Source organism: Neltuma alba, unplaced genomic scaffold, assembly GCF_004799145.2.
Source record: "Neltuma alba isolate B1F8T4 unplaced genomic scaffold, ASM479914v2 tig00002375_pilon, whole genome shotgun sequence".
Lineage (NCBI taxonomy): Eukaryota > Viridiplantae > Streptophyta > Magnoliopsida > Fabales > Fabaceae > Neltuma > Neltuma alba.
Window position 1 is genome coordinate 1 of NW_021632838.1, and position 21375 is coordinate 21375.

Here is a 21375-nt window from a genome sequence, read left to right on the forward strand (position 1 = left end):
TATATCTGGATTGCTAATATAAAATATAAATGTTTACTAGTAGATAGACTAATTCTGTACTTGTTATCGCCTCTCATAGTTTTATTTAATACATCTGCTTTGCTGGACGTCTGAGGCATTCCGTCCACAAAACTTGATTAGCATTGGTCAAGGCACTGGGATTTATTTGGCATGCCTCAAACTCAGACCTCATGCAGTAGCTTGGTTTCTGTGAGTGTCTTTGGGAGAGCATTTTAAATTCTTCAGCAGTTCTACTTGTGTGTGTGTGTGTGTGTTTTGTGTCAATTCTACACCCATACCCTGACGACCCTGATGGGGAATGTGAGAGCAGCAGTCTGTCTCAAACAAAGTTGTCTGTGACGCTGAAGCGAGAGGAAGAACTTGTTGTCTTTCCCTGGAAGAGCTCCTTTTAATATTCGTTGTCTTCTTGTTGAGAACCGAAATTGGGGTATCCTCTACTCCTTGAACCTGTGGTGCACAGGTTAGTGGCTCAATTAAACTTCTTGGTTTTGTGTTGAAATACAGTAGACTTGCATATTTAGAGTTTCAAGTTTGGTCCGGGAAAGGCTCTTGTGAATTTATACCCATTCATGTCGATATTACTCTTCTTAATATTTTTGTTTTCTTGAGTTTTACACTAGTTATTTTTTCAGACTGGCCCCTGCTTCTTCCCTCCTGCACAAAATCGCCAAATCATCTAAAATACATGGTTGATTTTCGCAATTTGCATAACTTGTATGGGCAGGAGACTCCAAAGTCCAGATTGCAACTTGCCTAGATTCCCCAGTTATCACCGAAGACGATATATTGACGTTTGAAATTGATAGGGTGAGGGTAGTTTGTGCGTGGAATACGGTTTACCTGGGCAGTATTCTAGGTATATCCTGAGAAACCTGTTTTATTCTGAGAACTTTTAGTTGTCGCATTGCCAGTGATTTAAGCTAATTGTCCAAAAATAGCTAGACAGAGTATGAAGAAAAAGAAGAATTAACGTTAGAATGCAGACACTGTGAATAAGGTTCATGGGTGGGATTCTAAATATCAATTGGTTTAATTTCCATATATGGCCGGCCAAAATGGCACTGTTCAGGCAGTTTTTTATACTGGTAGGTACGTAGAAAGAGAAAGTATTGCCTTCGACGTAAGAATTGTATCGACTATCGAGATGTATACAAATGAAACGATAAACGGATGGCAAGAATAATGACGTCGAACTGTTATGGTAGGAAAATTTAGCAGAGAGAAGTGCCGGAAGATATTTTCTTTCGTAATTCATTTAATTGTGGTCCAAAATTTGGGAAGGGGATGATCAAGCAAGAGAACAGACAAATTATACTTAAAGGCAGTTGATGTCATCATTTTGTGCTAGTCTTTCAAGGCCATGATGGCAATGCTTTTCTCGCACTACCCTCTTTCCCCCTCGTTAACAACTTTTCATCCATCAAGTACATTCGAACTTGAATTATTTCTCATTTCAGAGTAATAGTGATGAAAAAGGCGGAGTATTAGAAGCCCTATGCGGTTGAAGATTCTTGTCTGACCACAAATTTCCGAGGTAGGAGGGTAAAACTATCACTCGTAAAAGCAGAGGGTAAGCACAGCACCGATGGAGAAGCTTGCTCTGCCATACGACAAAGAGTACATGAGGATTGCCATACTAAAACATGAAGAAACTTTCAAAGAGCAGGTACGTACTTCTCTTTTTGTTCGTTTGGATTATTATTCACAAGCAATATCAATAGAATCTGAGAATCCTCAATCTTTTTCAGTTATATGAATTACATCGGTTGTATCGGGTCCAGAAGATGCTGATGAAAGATTTGGAGAAGAGCAGAGGCAATGAACTAAGCCAACGGCAATGGAGCTTCAAGACTTCTATTGTTTAACGCAAAATGCTGATCATAAAAAAGGTACACGGAACAAACCTCAATTGAAATTTGATCTTGAACGGCCTGCGGAAGAGCACATTGAAGAATTAGATGATGATCGGGTGCTAGAGATCGTAGATGAGACTGAGATTGAACTGACACTAGGCCCTTCAAATTACAACCGTTTGAAGAAACTTGAGACACCGCGAACTTCGGATTCTGGACATAGCTTGTCTTCTTCTTCTACTGGATCCAGTCAAATAAACAAGACAAGTTCAAGGACCCATCATTGCGGTGATGCAACAAGAGAAGAATTAAGCGGAGGCATACTAGGCCTTGTCCAGGTGCCGGATTCAAACTCAATCCGTCAAAGAGGAATTAGAAACAGTTTTGATCTTGAAGAACAATCAAGACAAGACAGATTAAAACAGCCACCGTGGCTTTTTCAAGTTTTGAGCTTGAACATGACTTGAGAGTTTAAAATTTTTTATCTATGGTCAATTGATATGATATATATATATATTTAAATTTCTGTTTGAGGCCAACTTTGTGAATGGTTTGTGTGGAATGTTCTGCCTTGTTATCTAGTATGGTGGGGGTGTGATGAAGTCTTGTATAATGATTAATGGTTTGCTTTTGCTCCAACCCATTACGGTTTTGACTCACATACCACTGACTTTTCCTTTGTCGAGAGCTTTTAGTCCCACTTTAGATCATAATTGTTGCCACTAAAGCTATGAAAACGATCCTTTTATTGATTATGGCGGACGGCCCTGTCGACGAGTTTATTATATCCCTCGAAATAGTTTAGCCCCCTCTTTCAAAGACAACATCCTATTTCTTAACTCGTTTAAATTCCTTCAATACTTGCAGTTCAGCCTTTCAGAGCAAGCTTTTCTTTCGCTAGGTGAAAGTCAAAGGAATCTGTTTTAGTTCTAGATAATAAATCAACAACGAATCCAGACGGAAGTTGTCACTACGGGATAACATTCAGATAGGGGACATCTAATAAAAGTGTTCTTTTTACTTCCAGATCAATACTTTATGTCGGTATCGGATTTTATATTTATTTAATTTTTGGCTCTCTTCTCTAGTCTAATTTAGTTTCCTCCCACGATTCATGAGCATACTGGCCAACAAGAAGTTAAAGACGTAATTCCTGTCTGCATCAGATGTACGGTAGATTCCCTTGCAAATACTCGACAGGCTTTTAACAAGTTCAGCAAAGGTCTGTCCCAAAATGTGCATTGCTTGCAACATTTTCAATACTTTTAGAACATTCATGAATCGAAACCAAACCTTGATCTCTTTGCTTTTCTGAATTCTGACCACTTCACGGGTACTGCTAGGCTGTCACTCCCACTATTTTTTTACCTTTCTGAAAAGCTTTTTATCCGGAAGGACTCAATAATTTAAGTTTCTGTTCCACTAGTCATCAATCACATATTTTGTATTCATTGAACTTGTGGTCCTTTTTATATTTTGGAAGATCTAGGCTTGTTATAATGCACATCTTGACCCACATGTCACCGATCAACTGCTAAAATATTTGTGGACTTAATAAGGAAATCAAATGTGTTCCTATCATATTTCCACCATCATGGAAAACTGTAATAACGATCCCTCTATATCACTTGCCATGTCAACTGTCGGGATCATTCTGGCGTTAGACCATTATTGTCTCTCAACAGCGAAACTGCAATTCAAGTAATCACCCAGAAATCCCACCGTATTTCACACAATCCTTTACAATACAGTTCTGAATGAAAGGAACAGAACCGTGGCGATATAATCTACAGGAGCATCACACAGAATAAAATTCTTCAGCACACTTACTATACATTTAAGGTAAAGAGCTAATATAAAAGCTCAATGAAATGGGTGTTGCAGTGGCAAAATTCATTGACACGCCAACTTTCATGAGCTGCATTTGGCTCCTTGTCGGGCACTCATTAATTTCTTCAATGGTCTTTAAGATATAGAGTGGCGTCGATTTTTACTGGATTTTGTCTGATCTTTGGCTCGCAGAAAAGGAGAAAGCCTTGTAAGTAATTTTTTGGATAGAGAGTTTATGAGAGATTTTCGAGGCACAAGGAACTTATCTGCAGAAGGTGAAGCATTTGAAGCAGGACTATTAACTGCTGACATTGGCGTGGACATGTCAATCTCTCTTAGTTTCATTCTCAATTTCACAAGTTCTGATTTTAGCTCCTTATTTTCCTTTTTTAAGTTGGAGACGTCATTTGGAAAGTGATCAGCATCAGCTGGGTATAGACTGAACTTGGAAGGTGCAGAAGGAGAGCCTTCCATGGCGTCGCGAAGACGTTGCTGTTCATAATAAAGAACTTGAACCACAGTTTGAACAGGAAGACGATCATTTTGAGCAGCATGTGAGCAAGCCACCCGAGATAGCTTCTGACAGTCCATGACACTGCAAACTTTCTTCCTTTCCATGTCACTTAGAGCAGGATGAGCCTGAGAATTGTAACAAATTCCAAATTCATCAGCAGTAATTTGATTCAACCATGTTTAGAATTTTATCTACCACAATCACATAACAAGTAGAACCTTGAGTTTGTTATCAGATCTACTGTAATATGTAGAAATAAACTAGGAAAAAAATCTTCTTAAAGGCATTCCAAACAGTTGAAATAATGGGCAGGAATCTTGATATCCAATTCTGATTCGGATAGTTCAGAAATAAGCAGCATGGTCACTTCCCAAATGGGGTTGACTGATAAATAGTAGTTTTCCTCATCAATTCAAGTCACTACTGTGAGAATAAAATAGTAAATACATTAATTTGGCATAGAGGAATCTACCTTTTTACGTAAAAAGTAGATTTAATGTTGAGCCAGGTAGAACACTAACAAAATAAATCGATGTTTAATAAAGACGGCACCTTGAGATAGATGTCTATGGCCCTATAGATCCCATCTTCTACTGGCCTTGATTGTTCGGGAATTAGTTCAGCAAGGCTCACGAATTTCGTAACTGGTAAATTACGGTCAGTGGCTATTTCAGCAAGATAGTTCTCTATTAGCTTTCCCACCCACTCCACGTCAGTTTGTGGAGGAGAAAAGTATTCGCTATCTGCACTGGAGGCCAAGTTTTTCCCTGCATCAGATTCATGGTATTTCATCAAGATTCTCTGCACTGTATCCACATCAAACAATGTGTCTCCTGTGAGTGAATAAGTAGGAATAAGAAGATCATCTAAAGCAGCCTGTCCTAACTGCATCGCCATCCTCTTCTCTAAATCAAGCCTGCAAGCAACTGTTGTCTCCAGATATATAGCTTGCCGAAGCAGCGTAGATATAAAGCTCACCGAAACTGCATTCTTTTCCCTTGGCAAAAGGCTCACTATTGTCTCTAAAACAACCCTCTTTTCGTGCTCTTCTCCAGCCTCAATCTTCTTCCCTTCACAATTAATTCCTGCAAGAGAGAGATGATGGGGGAAAAAGAGTTAAGTTCTCAATCCATTAAACCAAATAATCCAAAACATACTGATCCTTTCAGTGAGGGGTCTCACCGAACCTCGTAGAGATTTCTGCGCATAAAGCATCAGCATAGGACCAAGAGCAAACTGTTCAAACCCTCTGGCCATCATCGCAATGAGTACTCTCTGGAAAATGTCTATTCTGAGAACCGTTAGATCCTCAGCCCACCAATCGATTATGTCCCTTTGATGAGATGCCATGGAAGAAATTATATCCTCTGTGCCACTCTCATCTCTAGAAGTATAGAGTTGGCTTTCCTCGCATGCCATATATGCAATGGCATCTATGCATCGGCTTACCAGTTTTGCTCTCTCTGCTATAGGAATAAGGTTTTCTGATTTGTGTAATACAGACACAGCCCCTGGAAGAGTCTTAAGTGCTACTTCATTCAAGTAAGCATCGGTTCTTCCCACCAGGTTTCTAACAGAGTAATCCTCTGTCATCTCAAGATACTCTGCAACACAGCGAAGCATAGCAATGTTTTCTACGCTCATCTCAAAATTTATCCCGTAACAGAATTTCGCTGCCAGTTCAAATGCTTCTGCCCCACCAGGGACATCACGGAGTTCAATGATGGAAGCATCAGTATGATTAGATGCTGAGATCAGTTTCCTTATGTATCCACACTTAGAGGCTAATGGAAACTGCAAGTACGTATTAGGAAATATAAGGAAAAAATTTCAACGTAATTGAAGAACAGAATAACAATAATCATTATACTTGCTTTTTAGTTTAAGTTCTATTTATAGGCAAGTAATCGAAAAAATGGTGGAGAAGAAGGAAGATACACTCTGCCTTCTCTATGTTAACGACTCTCGTAGTAATGAGTCCGGTATATGCAGATGAAGAGTTACTACCTTATGCAAGAAAAAGGAAGCCTCTGCAACTTGAACTGTAACATCACTTGGAATCCCATGAGAGAAAACCCTACAAGAAGTTTTAAAAACGCGGGTTTCGATAAATTTCCTTATATCTACGAAACAGCAGCAGATGCACATTGCTGAAGCAAGTTATACGCATGGGCAGGAGACACACCCAAGAATAGTCAATTGAGTATCAATATTCAGAAGCATACCATTCACTAGTTCTCTTCATGGCAGTTGAAATAAGCTTCTCCTTCTTCTTCGGAGACATGTCGCAAGTAGCAGGTGGAGTTTTCTCCTGATCACGATCCACCAAGGCAGAGACAGATTTCTTGCGCACTGTAGTAAGGTTTCTATTCTAGTACTGTCGCAGATGAGGCAAAGAAATAACACATAGATTGAGTCGGTTAAGTTCAAGCCCCAGGGTCAACATTTTTTTTTTTGACATCTTGTATAGCTTCTCCAGGCGAGAGGAAAGAGTTAGTACCTCATATTCCTTCACAAACTTTTTCCTCTTAAAACCTGAAAAACACCGAAGGGAACAAAATTATTCGAGAATAGCAAGGACACGGACCGAAGCTCAAATCAGTTTCCCCATTCTTGCAACGAAGGGAACAAACAAATCATATGGTAAATTACCAAAACAGGGTCCTCTTCTGTACAATAAAAGTAGGTAATATAAGGTAGGAGAAGTAATATGAATGGTACTTCAGAAGTTCAGATATACTACCTCCGATCTCAATTATAAGAGTTAGTTGATTAATTTAAAAAGATTAAAAAAATAAGTTAAGTTAGTTATTTGTAATAAACAAGTGTTGTCTTTTCTAAAATATTCTTACTAATCAAGTGTATTGGCTAGAAGTACCATTGTTAGAAAGATTACTTTGAAAAAAATACATAAATATGAGAGAAAAAATGGATTGGGATATTATATTTAGGACCAAAATAAAAATCAAATAAGTTTTTATATTAAGGACTAGAGGTGATAATAAACAGGAGGAGGGGCAGAATGGAGAAGCTTGAAGATATATTGTCACTTGTCAATGGTGGGCGGTGTCGGCTTCACGGAGGAGACTAGATAATTGCATGTTGATTGGCATCTAACAGCTATTGTTTGCACCTGGGAAGTGGAAATCAAATCGTTCTCGCATGTTTGCCTTTTAGCAGTTTATTTACATTAAGCGTTATTGCCCACGAGAATAGCCTGCATGGCTACTCCAGAATTTTCAAAGGAACCACTTGAGAAAGTTTCGTTTGCCACAAGAACAAGCCTCATGGTGTTTTATACAAATCAAACAAGTTTTTGTATCAAAGATCGTAGATAGTATAAGTTATAAAACATTCTTAATTATGAAAATGCTCGTTTAAGATGAAGTATTCTCGCAATTCACCAATTCGTTCCTTAACATTGCAGCAGAAAGCAGCGCCCCCCTCCCCCCTCCCCCCTCCCCAAAACAAATAGAAGTAGGAGTTGAATCTTGGCATCAAGAACTTGTCAAATTGCTGTTTTTCGTATGTTATGCGTCCACGTGGTAGTTGACATGCTATGCCGGTCATGGCAGATGTATTATCCAAACAGGCAATTATTGATGTCTCCTAATATTAATGAAGGACTTGCCCTGTGGCTTTAAGGTCGTCGGTGGTAATCGTCCCTTCACATCATGCTCTGTAAAGGTCTTCTTCAGGAAGCAGGCCGATCCTCATAATGATGAATTTATCATGACAATCCAGGAGCTAAGTTGATTTCTTCATCTAACCTTTTTAGTTGGATTGGCCACCCGAAAAATGCATCCGCGCACCACAAATCTTATGGACACGCATCAACCTGGGGCCACCTCCATAACGCCTGAAATACCTGGTCAACTACGTTTACACTAATCAAAATCAAAGCATTGATGATCCAGATGAGTGCGGGAAGGGGTGACATTACACCACAAGCCTACACTGAACCCGTCCCTTTTCACTAGCTCCATCAGAAGGGTCTCAAGGTATTTGGAAATAGGAAAGGATGGATGGATACCCAAATGGAATGAATATAATCAATGGAGTCAAGGACCATAAGAAATGAATATATATATATATATATATATATATATAGCAGATAGCTTCTTGCCATTACTTTTCGATGCTGGTCACTATGATTGATGACCTTAACGACATATGATCCGTCAAGGAAATGAAGCGTAAATTTGTACTAGTGCATTTGATATAATTCCTCTTATTTCTTCAGCTCTCTTTTCAGAAAAACCCCATTGATTCACCAACACAGGAAGAAGTTTCATAACCCGAGACAGAGTAGTCTCAGGCAAGCAATTATCTAAAAGCTATGGACGAAGAGAAATCTGAGACAACTAGGAGGTAAAACAATCCGTCTAATAAGTTGAAGAAAATGCAAGTTGTCAATAAGTATATCTGGGACTGACAAAGGGAAGGGGGAAAAAACCAATTAGAAGTAACTGAGGAAGCAAACGATCTTTCGCCCCGATAAACATTTCCGTGAAGCAAGTAGGCAACGAAGTGTGAGGACGACCACGCAGCAAGAAAGTACGTGCTCGTGAGCAGTAAGAGTATTTACAGTGTTGGTGAAGTCTGTAATGTTGCAAGTGGATAAATTTTGCATTTTTATTTTTCAAGTTCTACTTGAGAACATTGGTCCAGGAAAGAAAAAAAGGTTTCTGCTTGTGAATGGAAGACAATCTACTGCTTTTTTTTGCCCCTTCCACTGAACCTCTGCTATAATTCTAAACTGTTGACATGAAATTTTAATGGTCTCATAAAATTCAATTTAAAGATCTAAAGCTGCACTGGTATTTTCTCGTGAAATTCAATTTTAATGCTTATTGATTAATTTTGCCAAGTATTTGATGCTTAAATATAGCTCATTTAATATGATGAAGTTAAAAAAAATGAATTTCAGACAAATTTAATGAGTTAAGTGTTATTTTTTTTACTCCGATAAATTAGTTGGACTGATTTATATTGGACATGAGGGCAAGCATAAGTAGATTTTATATTTATTTAATTTATTTTATATATTAATTTTAAATTTAATTATCATGATAAGCAGTAATCTTTACATAAAATCTACTTATATCTTTTTTATGTTTTGCAGAAAAATGAATGTACTGAAGGGATTGGGTCATGAATTGCAATTCTCTACAAAATTCAAATGGAAAGAGAAAGAGATAATGAAGTGGGTCGAAAAGCGGCAAAGTTGAAATTATTTCTCAAGTCAACAATTTTAATATTTGATTAAAAAAAAGTTCAGATACAGAACGTATTTTTTAGGCAAACGACTTCTTCAAAAATTTAAACTCAATTTTCAAATGAATGATTTCCGATTTAGTATTTTCACTTTTCATCATATAATATTTTAAATAAAATTTTTTACTGTTTATGTGGTTCAGGCGGGGACCAAGTTCCCCTCCAGCGTATGATAACTGGTCGGCAATATTTGGGCTTTTCGACATATGACAGCCCAGTTTAATAGGCCCAATACTTCTGGCAAAAAAAAAAAAAGGTGACACTGTCACACTGATGATGGCGAAAGCAAAAATCATTGATACGGCGCCGTTAGACTGGGAATAAACATAATGTTCACCCGAAATATCTATCGAGCTCAAGCCAGTCCCGCCCATGGCTGTGCCACTCTGCTTCGCCTTATCTTGTGCCGTTCCATCTCTCTGTCGACCATCAAGACGAAAACCCTACAATTAGCTTTTGATAATGGAACTTTCTTCTTCCTTCATCCTTTCCCCAAAACCATCCCAGGGTTCTAATTACTCCTTCTCATCCTCACTTTCTTCATTTCGTTTTCAAACGCTCACCAGAAACCCCGGAATCCAAAATCGTACCTCACAAAGCTTTCGTATTTTGGCTGTGGCCTTAGACCCACCACAAGAACTTCCTAAAAATAGTCCTCAACGACTTCTGAAGGAGCTCGCTGAACGTAAGAAAGTAACCTCTCCGAAGAAAAAGGCACCGCCGAGGAAGTTCATTTTACGGCCTCCTCTTGATGACAATAAATTAGCTCAGAGGTTTCTCAATAGCCCTCAATTGTCCCTCAAATCGTTTCCTTTACTGAGTTCCTGCTTACCTTCTTCTCGGCTTAACAATGCTGATAAGACATGGATGGACGAGTACTTGCTTGAAGCGAAGCAAGCTCTGGGATACTCACTTGAGCCGTCAGAAAGCCTCGGCGAAGATAATCCGGCAAAGCAATTCGATACTTTGTTATACTTGGCTTTTCAACATCCATCGTGTGAGAGAACAAAGGCAAGGCACGTGAGATCCGGCCACACTAGGCTATTGTTTTTAGGGCAGTATGTTCTTGAGCTGGCGCTGGCAGAATATTTCTTACAGAGATATCCGAGGGAGTCACCGGGTCCAATGCGGGAGAGGGTATTTGGTTTAATTGGAAAGAGAAACTTGCCCAAGTGGATTAAAGCCGCTAGCTTGCAGAATCTGATCTTCCCATATGATGATATGGACAAGTTGGTGAGAAAGGAGAGGGAAGCACCCGTAAAGTAAGCTCTTCTAACTTCAATATGTCTTTTCTCTTTCTCTCATTCTTTTCTTGAGATTTTCGTATCAATTAGTATTGCTGCATCTCTGAGTAATTGATTCTGCATATGGTTCTGACTTGCTGAATGACTTAGGTTGTCAATTGGTTTGTTACGTTATCTCTTTTTCGGAGTTGCATCATAGTTAGAAATAATTCCAGTGAAAATGCGGTAGGGATAATTCTGCAAGCATGCTGTGGCTTCTACTAGTTGTAATTTTTCTATTATATCCTGCACTTTCTGTGCCGATTTATTACAATTGGCCCATATTCTTCGAGCAGCTCTGCTGCCCTGATTTAGTATTCTCTTTGACGCATTAAGCTTACCTTTTATTTTATCATCATTATCATCATCATTAAAACACAGTATAATACTTCTAAATTTTATTAATAAACCCACAAAAAAAAAAAAACCTTAGTATGATTAAGGACCTAAGGTCCTATTACCTAGATGCCTGAGTTTAAGACCTACGACTAAAAACAAAGTATTCCTCTTATCCTTAATATAAGACCTAACTAACTAATTTGAGTAGATTGAGAATGTTAGTTAAATTGGTTAATATGATGTGTTTTTTCTGAAACACTTAAAGTATCTTCCTTAACTCTCTCCCTTCTTCTTCTACTTGATTATTGTTAAGAAAATATTAATAGGGTTAATTTAGGAAAAAATTGATAAACATGTGAAATAGGTCTTATATAGAGGACCAATGTCAACTCTCTAATTAGATCTTATATTAAGAACCAGTAGAGTATTATTTATGGTCTTCTTAGTTGCTTCTTATTGCAGCAGGAGATTTATGCCCAGTATTATTTGGAGTAGAGAAAAGAAACTGTGTTGATGTTGAATGCGTTTCAAGTGAATACTTGCATGCTTTGGACCTTGTACTCTGAGGCCAATGCTCTTGCTAGAAGCTTATTATATGAAGTATCTGATTTAACCATCCTTAGCATGAATCTTGAGTTAACTGTATCTGCTATAAGTTTTGTTATTTATCTCTGAATCCGATGACCTTGTTAAATTTCCAAGATAGTTTTTTGACTAGCCTTCAACAAAATACTTTCAATGCATTCCACGATATCTCTTATAATAGCTTGAATAAAATGTTTTTAATGCATTCCAGAATCATCAATTTATTGCAGAACCGTCTTAATCAATGGATATGCTCTTGTCCTTGATCTGTTGATGAAAAGAACTGCCCGTTTATTGACTTGTATTTTCAAATTTGTTAATCTATCACAGGTCTGTATTTTGGGCTTTGTTTGGTGCAATCTATCTGTGTTTTGGCATGCCAGAAGTATATCGCGTTCTTTTTGAAGCATTTGGAATGGATCCAGATGCTGAGGATTGCCAACCCAGAGTACGTAGACAACTTGAAGATGTCGATTATGTATCTGCTGAATTTGAAGGCAAGCTAAGCTGGCAAGATGTGGCTACATACAAGGCAAGCTCTCCATGTCTTCTGCTACAGTGATATTTGATTTAGAGTTAACACATAAGGTTCTGAGTGATGTCTAATCATATTTGAATGTTTTAAGCCCATGCCCTAAAATAAGACTCCTATCTCATGGATTTTGTTGACCTTATAGTTAATTTTGTTGATCTTGTTGCCATTGGAGAGAAGTACAGCAATTATGTTTACTTTTCTTTGTTCAGCCTCCTGCAGATGCTCTGTTTGCACATCCAAGGCTCTTCAGAGCTTGTGTTCCTCCAGGAATGCATCGGTTCAGAGGTAATGTTTGGGATTATGATAGCAGACCGCAGGTTATGCAAGCTCTGGGATATCCTTTAGAATTGACAGATAGCATTCAAGAACTTACTGAAGCTCGGAATATAGAACTTGGACTTGGTTTACAGGTAGCTCTAATTTGTGTGTGTGTGTTTTTTTTTTGGTTGCTTTTTTCCTTTTTTGCTTCTATTCTAAATGCTGATGTCCAATTGAATATCCCACTTCATTGCAGCTTTGTTTCTTGCATCCATCGAAATACAAATTTGAGCATCCTCGATTTTGCTATGAGAGGCTAGAATACCTCGGCCAAAAGATACAGGTACTGCTAATCTTTCTGTTTTCTATCCGACAATTACCTGCATTTGTGGAATGGGGATGAGGATGAATATTGATAAAATGGAAAAATTATGTTGTGTTATGGAAAGAAATAGATTTTCTACTTCATAGTTGTGTTTGGTTGGATGAAAATAAGAATATAATTGGAATGACTATTACACTTATACCTTTAGGATAGAACTATATAATATTCATTATTTTTTTAATTAATACATATATTTAATATTTGGTAAAACATATTGATTTGTTACTTTTCAGGTTTGTAGAAATATTTTTATGCCAATAACAAAACAAGAAATTTTTAATAAACGAATGTAGTTTTTAAGTAGCACTAATAATAATAGTTTAGTTAATCAAATGTTTTATTTTGTAATTCAATGCATATATCATAAAAGAGAAAAGTAGCATCTTACCCAAAAAAAAAAAAAAAAAAAGAAGAGAAAAGTAGCAATTGATCATCTCATTCTCACAAATGAAGCACCATTACATCCAAATCACCAGGGAATATCCATTTCCAAATTTATAGGAAGTGAACACTCCTAAAGGAATGGAATGGGAGATTCATTCTATCTGCCAAGCGTGCATAAATGGCTGTCTTCATTCCATTCCCATATCAACAGTACTTCTAGGCAACCCAACGAAGCACTGGTTGATTAATATAGATAATTATTCAGGTGGCCCAAGAGTCCAAAATCTGCTTACTTCTTCATTGGATGCTATGTACTTACGGTGTTTTTTCTTTGTCAAAAACAAATTCCTGTAGGATTTGGTGATGGCTGAAAGATTGTTGATGAAGCATTTAGATGCTCCAGGCTTGTGGCTACAGGAGAGGCACCGTCGCCTTCTTATGAACAAGTACTGTGGAAGATATTTGAGGGACAAACATCTCCACCGTTTCATCATATATTCTGAGCAGGTACAGGACCGTTATGAACATAACCGGAGAATGAGGAACCCCGCCACCACGGCTGTTCAGCAATCCATTCATGGTCTTGCATATGCTGTTTATGGGAAGCGTGATGTAAGACGTCTAATGTTTGAAGTTTTTGACTTTGAGCAGATTCAGCCTAAAGCTGTATGAATGTAGGGGAAAGAATAACAAATATATCATTTCTCATCTTCATCCAGCATCGTTCAATCCCCTTCTATATATTTTGATTTGTATGCAATTCCCCCTAGTTTAACAATGCGTGGCTTGTAAATATGCGAGCATCCTCAACCACTTGTCCACTCTCCAAGGCGTGTACCATGAAATAAACACTGACAAAACCCCCATGGATTTTGGATTCTATTAATGAATTAATGAATGAGCACATCAAATTAAATTAAACTTGGAACTGTCTTAGGTTGTGATGGCGCTCGTTTGTGTGTATGGGGTGTTTATCCATGAACGTTTTGCTTGTTTATGTATCATGTGTAAAACATCTTAAAAATTGATCTCGCCATATAATTGCGTGGATGCATCGGTATTGTAATCGAGGCGCTGAGCGTACACATCAGTCGAAACTTTAGCTAGACGAAGGTAGAAATTTTTGGGTTACAAAATCTTTTGAGTTTGTTGGCTCATTCGTTCGTGTCTTCAGCCTCCGTTTCATTGCTCATTCACCACATCCTCCCACTTGGCAAAAGACTTGCAACGAGAAAGTTGGATCTTTTATGTCACTTGGCAAATTGGGGCAAGCTTTTTTCACGAAAAGAAAAAAAACGGGCAAGCATGATCCGTTCCGTTGTAAATACAATCGTGCTTCTTCATTGTAATATTGCCTGTAATTCATGGGTAATGAGCACAATTTTTTTAGGGGATAGTTTTTCAAAGACTTCTACTTGTTACAATAATACTTTCATTAAGAGTATGCTAGTTAGAAAAGGTTACTTATGAGGAGTTCTAACTAGGAGCGTAACTAACAAGAGGTTGAGTGAAGCACTAAGTGAAGTGACGTAGTGCAAAGTAGTCTTGAATGATGGACCTTATAAAGTCTTGAATTCTGTAATATTCTCATTAAGGCTACCTTTTTTTTAAGGCTTCTGTCAATCAATTTATTAATAAAACTAGTATTAATTTCCTGGGTGAAAAATTCACTTCAATATAATTAATAGTTTCAACACACTTTAATACCACTTTCAGTTGTTAATATAAAAGTTAGTTGACTAATTTGAGTAGATTAAGAATATTAGTTGAGTTAGTTATTTATAATAAGTAGATGTTGTCTTTTCTAAAATACTTTTACTAATCAAATGCAATGGTTAAAACTACTATTATTATAAAGACTACCTTAAAAAATAGATAAATATAAGAGATAAAATAAATTAAAACCTTATATTTATAATTAAAATAAAAATTAAATAAGTTTTTTTATAAAGATCAGAAAGAAGAGAGAGTACTTATGAAGCAAATCTCCCCCTGCCTAATGAAAAATTGCTGGAGTCCAGGGTCCCAGACGTATAACGGCGGCATTCTCGCTTCTTTTCCCGTGCTCCGAACCATGTTTAATTAATACCATTATATTACTACTTTTCTATTCATGTCGAAGGATTTACGTAAGTTTTAGTTTAAGCTAACCCCGTCACGGGATTCTTTTGCAGCGATGAATGCCAGTCATGATCTGCCACGTCATGATATTCTTGGCGCGGTCCCACACGGTGGGTCATACACAAGAATTCCCCCCGGGAGAGATATTTTACGCACCCAAAAACTAGTTTTTGGCGAGACATGGGAGCAGATGCAGCCCAGCGTCGAAAGGCAGGATGACTTGGGCAGGTGGCACCGCACATGATATATGCGCATGAACCAGCCATACTCCTCCGTTTATCACTAGTGGGCGCCCTCGTCGCCTTGCATACGCCGGTTGCGCACCCACCTAACGTGCGCATCCCCTCCTTCCCTATCTTCCCCATCGATACTATCGCCACCCCCCCTACCATCATCCACCTGCGCAACAAGCCCGATCACCATAAGGGCGAGATCTTGGATTTCTATTGCCGAGCCATGTCGAAGGCGCGCGTCTACGCGGATGTCAATGTCCTTCGCCCCAAGGAGTATTGGGATTACGAGTCTCTCACTGTTCAATGGGGGTATTACCTGAAACCCTAATTGTGCCCAATCTTTTCCTCGTTTATTTGCTTTGTTCTTGATTTCTCATCCTAATTCGTTTTGCGGGATCTGTTTTACCGGTCCTTTCATTGGTTACCAGCTACAATTCATAATGAATGAAGATTTTTAAGTTTCGAATCTCTTTGTATCTAGTTCTTTAGCTGTTGTGCATCCTCCTTTTTTGTTCTCTAGAGGTCCGACAAATTATCGGCGTATTTTATTTAATCTTTTAGTTTCTTATCAGCCAAGTGATGGAGGGGAAACCATGTTATATATGTGTGTGTGTATGTATATAATAGATACCGTCATATCTCTTTGATTACATCTTTTGCTGTCGCTCTTTGTGATAAGAAAAGGGAGAATCTGATGGAGGATCATTTTTTTTTAATTAAAATTCGATCCGGTTCATGATATTTGTTGTTTGAATCTAATTACATATACATCTTTATCTTTTGAGCCAGGTTTGCTTGCATGAGTTGTATAAGTTCCTGGCTCAGTTATATTGAAATGAAATGGGTAACTTTGGGACCTCTGGAAGATTTCTATAATGTTTTATCCTTTCCTTGGTTATGAGACTAATGTCTTGTAGCTCAAATCCTCTTGATTTTACATTTTTCCCCACTTGCAATGTTATTTGTTAACGTATCATGTGCATTTTTTAAGCAAATCCTCATTTTGCTTGTCACAGTGATCAAGATGATTATGAGGTTGTGCGGAAAGTAGGAAGGGGAAAGTATAGTGAGGTGTTTGAAGGCATCAATGTTAATAGCAATGAACGCTGCATAATTAAGATTCTGAAGCCAGTCAAAAAGAAGAAGGTAAATTTCTCTGTTCATTTTTAATTTTCTTTCTCCCTTCCCCTAAGGGCCTGCTGCAGCAGTGCAAGTCATCAACCAGCCCCCAACTCGGGCCAGACTGCTTCTATAAACTATGTTGGAGTCTAGAAGTCCAACATTTATGGGTAATAAGAAAGATGAAGGGTATGTAAAATCGTGGTAATCATAGCCAGTAGCTTAAGCTATTTTGGTGATATGGGTGAGCCAAAGCACAATCCTATACAACACGATATCAGAGCCTCATGGCTGCAAGATTTGAAAATCCTGTCAAAAAAAAATGCCGGACCGCTGATGTTCCAGTGTACAAATCTAAACCCCAAAACAAAACAAAAAAATGAAGGCTGTGACATGAACAATGCCGAAGAATAGAAGTCCTACATCTAAAAGTAACCAGAAAGATGAAGAGTGTATAAGCTTGTGGCAACCTTAATTAGGCTGACCAACTTTGGTGATATGGATGAGCCCAAGGTGAATAAGCGATGCACAAACTGTTTATCTAAAATCTGCTGCGAAACAATTTCATTGTATGAATTTTTGATCATGTAGTCAAATGACTAATCAGGTCATGATTCACAGCACAAACTAACAAGAGAAAAGGGCAGGAAATTCTTTAAATTCGTGAAATGAGTACATTTTGCACAACTAAGGCATATTTTAAAAAAAGAATATAAGCTATTTATATTTTGTAGAAGGCATGGAATATGCAATGATATAATCGTTACTAGGGAGCATCATCACTTGGCTTCATCTAGTAACTTCGTTTTGTTATTCTCTGTTTCAAGTTCTATATCTTTTGAAGTCATCTAAGAAGTTTGTGTTACCTATAAGCTCTTCAACATTCATGTGCAGATTAAAAGAGAGATTAAAATACTCCAGAACCTTTGTGGTGGCCCAAACATTGTCAAGCTTCTCGATATTGTCAGAGATCAGCATTCAAAAACCCCCAGCTTAATATTTGAGTATGTCAACAGTACAGATTTTAAAGTTTTGTATCCAACCTTGACTGATTATGACATCCGCTATTACATCTACGAGCTCCTTAAGGTAATTTGTTTCTTCAATTTCGTTTGGGTTACATGCAACTGCCACTTTATGTTCTGTCTCCAATTGAACATAATGTTATCCACAAAAGTAGTAACAGTACCTTGTCTTGGACAGGGCTTGATATAGAGTTTTGCATTTGCCACATGCATGTAGGCTTTTGTATATGCATGATGCAATACTTGAAATTTGTCACAAACATGCAGAGGGAGCCTTTTGGCCCCATTCTGTTTCCAAAGAAAAGTGTGTTGAGAACTTGACCTTATTTTTGTTTTTACCTTGTAGGCCTTGGATTACTGTCATTCTCAAGGCATAATGCATAGAGATGTCAAGCCTCACAATGTTATGATAGATCATGAACTGCGAAAACTTCGCTTGATAGATTGGGGTCTTGCTGAATTTTATCATCCTGGAAGGGAATACAATGTTCGTGTGGCTTCAAGGTAGTGTTCAATGACCATTTAACTGTAGTCTCAACCTCAACTCTAATGGTAAAGACACGAATATGTAAAACGGCAGTGAGCAGAATTGTGAGTGTGTTGATGGTATCAAGTGACATCAAGCAGTACTGTTAAGGCATCTTTGAAGGGGTTAAGCTTGCATTTGGACTTACCACATAATGAGATACAACATTTTGCTGGTCGGCTTTTTAAAATCTTGTATGCCAACGATTGATGGATTCGTCCGAAGTAGCATAATTTGGCTTGTCAACCCAAATAACATGAAAATTTGACAATTTTAAAAAATGTCGGATGTATCTCTCATAAAATGTTTCGGCATTCAAATCATTGCTGTCTCCTTATTGTGGATCAACAAAATACTGTAATCTTGAGAAATATCCTTGTCTGTGTTTTATTATAGTAATGCAAGTGTTGCTTGTAATAAGCTATCACCCAATTCATTTTTATTTCAATGTAAAACAACAGAAACTTTGTGATTAGAAGATGATGGGCGTTGGCCCAGAGCAACACACATTAGAATACCAGTATAGAGCTGTGCTTTATCAGAAGACCATTTAGATGAGCATTTTTTCTGAAGGCTTTGATCTCCTACTTCGAAATATATGTAAATGATGCTCGTCTTATGTAAGATAAATATATCCTTGCAATCATGTGTGGTTTAAGGGACTTTAATGTCTGATTGTGCTGTCTGACTGTAACGACTTACTATCCTTATGTTTGGCACTTGTATTTGTTGATAACTTGATATAAATCTTTGCCTAAATCCAAATCCTCGAAAGGGGGGACTGATATTCAAAAGTGCTTACACTTTTAAGTATTTCATTGTGAGGATTTGTTGTTGTTTCTTTGGTTCTTAAATGGTCATGTACTTTTTGATTTCAGATACTTTAAGGGGCCTGAACTTCTAGTTGATTTGCAAGACTATGACTACTCATTAGACATGTGGAGCCTTGGTTGCATGTTTGCTGGAATGGTGAGGAATATGGCTTTGTGTCACTGGATTACACGTAGCATGCCTTTGGTGTTATTCATGTGGAAAATCTAGTTTAAAATAACCATGTAGAGAGAAGCATAATTTGTTTTATGATATTTATACTTCATGTAGATATTCCGCAAGGAACCATTCTTTTATGGGCATGACAACCACGATCAACTTGTGAAGATAGCTAAGGTAAATGTTCTATGGCTATATGCTGTGCAAGTCCAGTGCAACTTAACGTCATCTTTTAGATTGTGACAGTGATTTGAAGTTTGTTTGTTTGTTTTTTTTTTTCCCCTTTGGTTAAATATGTATATCTTGTTTACCATTAAAAGATATTAATTTGTTGTCACTCCTTCCAATGAACCTATCTAACTTGTACCCTTTATCTGGGGTACTCTGCAGGTGCTTGGAACTGATGAATTGAATGCATATCTGAATAAGTATCATCTAGAGCTTGATCCTCAGCTCGATGCGCTTGTTGGAAGGTATGTGAATTGCTTTCTTTTAATGGCAAGTTTTATTTTATTCACAACCTTCTATCATATATTTCATTGCAATGTATGGTCTTCTCTCTCTTTAAAAGATTTGCTTCCTCTGTTATGTTTTCCCTTGATAGATGAAGAAATAAATATTACTGATTTACTGCTTTATATCATATTTTATTGGTTGGTGTTTTCTTCTGCAGGCACAGTCGGAAACCCTGGTCTAAATTTATTAATTCAGATAATCAGCATCTTGTGTCTCCAGAGGTCATTTAATCTACGTTCCCATTTGTATCTGGACCCTTTATTTAGTTTTAAACGGCAACTTTGCAAGTCCTAAGATTTCATATTTATGTATGTCTCTGAATTCTCCGTATATCTGACATGCAGGCAATCGATTTTCTTGATAAGCTCCTTCGATATGATCACCAGGATAGGCTTACTGCAAGGGAAGCTATGGTAACTTTAAAAGAGCTCCTTTCTTTTGTTTTTCTCCCTGTCAATAAATTGACAATATATATATTTATATGAAAGTTGAGATGATTCTTTTGGTGCTAGATAATAATAAATGTTAGCGAATTTTTCTTATTGAACTTTCGACGCTCTAATTTATTTCTCCGTCTCGATGTATATTCTTCAGGCACATCCATATTTCTCTCAGGTAAGGGCTGCAGAAAATAGCAGAATGAGGACACAGTGATATTATTATATATGGCTTCATAGACCTAAGTTCAAATATTCGGGATTGTAATATAATACCCTAACCTGCTCTTTATCTGCCATAAATTAGTTATAGATGTTTATTTTCTGGTGTTCCTCAACAATATGATGAATCTTGTTTCATGTGAAGAATAATGTTAATTTTAATTTGTTGAGCATTGAAATTTGAAATTTTATGTCACGACGGCGAACTAATCTGATTTGAGGACTCTTCGGAATGCTCCCGTTTAAACACTTGCCTCCTCCTTCCCCGGCCCTGAATTTCTCAGAGGACGGAGTGGGAGAGGAATATGAAGGCTCTTTTGTTGGGGATATGGATCCTTAGCATTTGTTTATTTGATTTCCATCATGGAACGCATTCATAGTCTATCCGTAGTTTGATTATTGAGAGCTCTGCGAATAATGCCAGATTCCGCTGATCCGACTACCTGGAGGCTTGCTTTGGTTCCAAGGTAAGATTTATAATGGAATAAGAATAAGATAGACACGAGAATGAGATCAAAGTATGAATATAAATTATATCCAAGATGCACATGCACAGAAATGAGATTTTATCCAGTGATGTTTTCATAGAAGCTTAGCGCAGGGAGATGAGTGAATTTTAAAAGTCACGTCCCTCAAAAATAATACAATATATACTCTTTTGTTTTTATATAAAGATTTTATATTTAAGACTGGAAAAGTAATTTTGTAATGGATTTCATGAAGCATGGCGGCATTTCACCGATGAACACTGAAAATATTTGCGTGTGGCCAACTCATACAGCCCAAACAATTCTTAATTGGAATCTGACTCTTTCCGCTCGTCATCTTTTTAACTCACCTTAATGTAGTCTAATTCTTTAAGATTATGAAGACAACATTGTCCATTGTAACTAATCCTTTGCCTACCCCTTCTACGACCGGA

General features: G+C 37.5%; 3 protein-coding genes and 1 pseudogene across 4 annotated transcripts; 3 read left to right on the forward strand and 1 right to left on the reverse strand.

The window, feature by feature from the left end:
* The first annotated feature begins 306 nt into the window (after window positions 1–306).
* Window positions 307–2515, forward strand: LOC114724557 (uncharacterized; annotated as a pseudogene).
* Window positions 2516–3319: 804 nt separating this feature from the next.
* On the reverse strand, window positions 3320–6828 carry LOC114724517 (BTB/POZ domain-containing protein SR1IP1-like). Its single transcript, XM_028910870.1, has 5 exons — window positions 6444–6828; window positions 6226–6295; window positions 5406–6012; window positions 4771–5303; window positions 3320–4343 (listed from the first exon to the last, which is right to left on the reverse strand). The coding sequence occupies exons 1-5, from the start codon at window positions 6500–6502 to the stop codon at window positions 3840–3842; spliced, it is 1773 nt and encodes a 590-aa protein (XP_028766703.1). The 5' UTR covers window positions 6503–6828; the 3' UTR covers window positions 3320–3839.
* Window positions 6829–9869: 3041 nt separating this feature from the next.
* Window positions 9870–14093, forward strand: LOC114724577 (ribonuclease III domain-containing protein RNC1, chloroplastic). 2 transcript variants are annotated; one of them, XM_028910945.1, is made up of 5 exons: window positions 9870–10757; window positions 12033–12234; window positions 12447–12647; window positions 12752–12838; window positions 13619–14093. In XM_028910945.1, the coding sequence occupies exons 1-5, from the start codon at window positions 9958–9960 to the stop codon at window positions 13934–13936; spliced, it is 1608 nt and encodes a 535-aa protein (XP_028766778.1). In that variant the 5' UTR covers window positions 9870–9957; the 3' UTR covers window positions 13937–14093. The 2 variants fall into 2 exon arrangements, with proteins under 2 accessions (XP_028766778.1, XP_028766785.1); XM_028910952.1 differs by lacking the exon at window positions 9870–10757 and having other exon boundaries at window positions 12060–12234; window positions 12457–12647.
* A 1471-nt stretch (window positions 14094–15564) lies between these two features.
* LOC114724567 (casein kinase II subunit alpha-2) lies at window positions 15565–20649 on the forward strand. Its single transcript, XM_028910935.1, has 10 exons — window positions 15565–15927; window positions 16635–16764; window positions 17632–17826; window positions 18109–18266; window positions 19167–19257; window positions 19390–19455; window positions 19669–19751; window positions 19952–20015; window positions 20139–20207; window positions 20389–20649. The coding sequence occupies exons 1-10, from the start codon at window positions 15626–15628 to the stop codon at window positions 20446–20448; spliced, it is 1218 nt and encodes a 405-aa protein (XP_028766768.1). The 5' UTR covers window positions 15565–15625; the 3' UTR covers window positions 20449–20649.
* The last annotated feature ends 726 nt before the right edge of the window (window positions 20650–21375 follow it).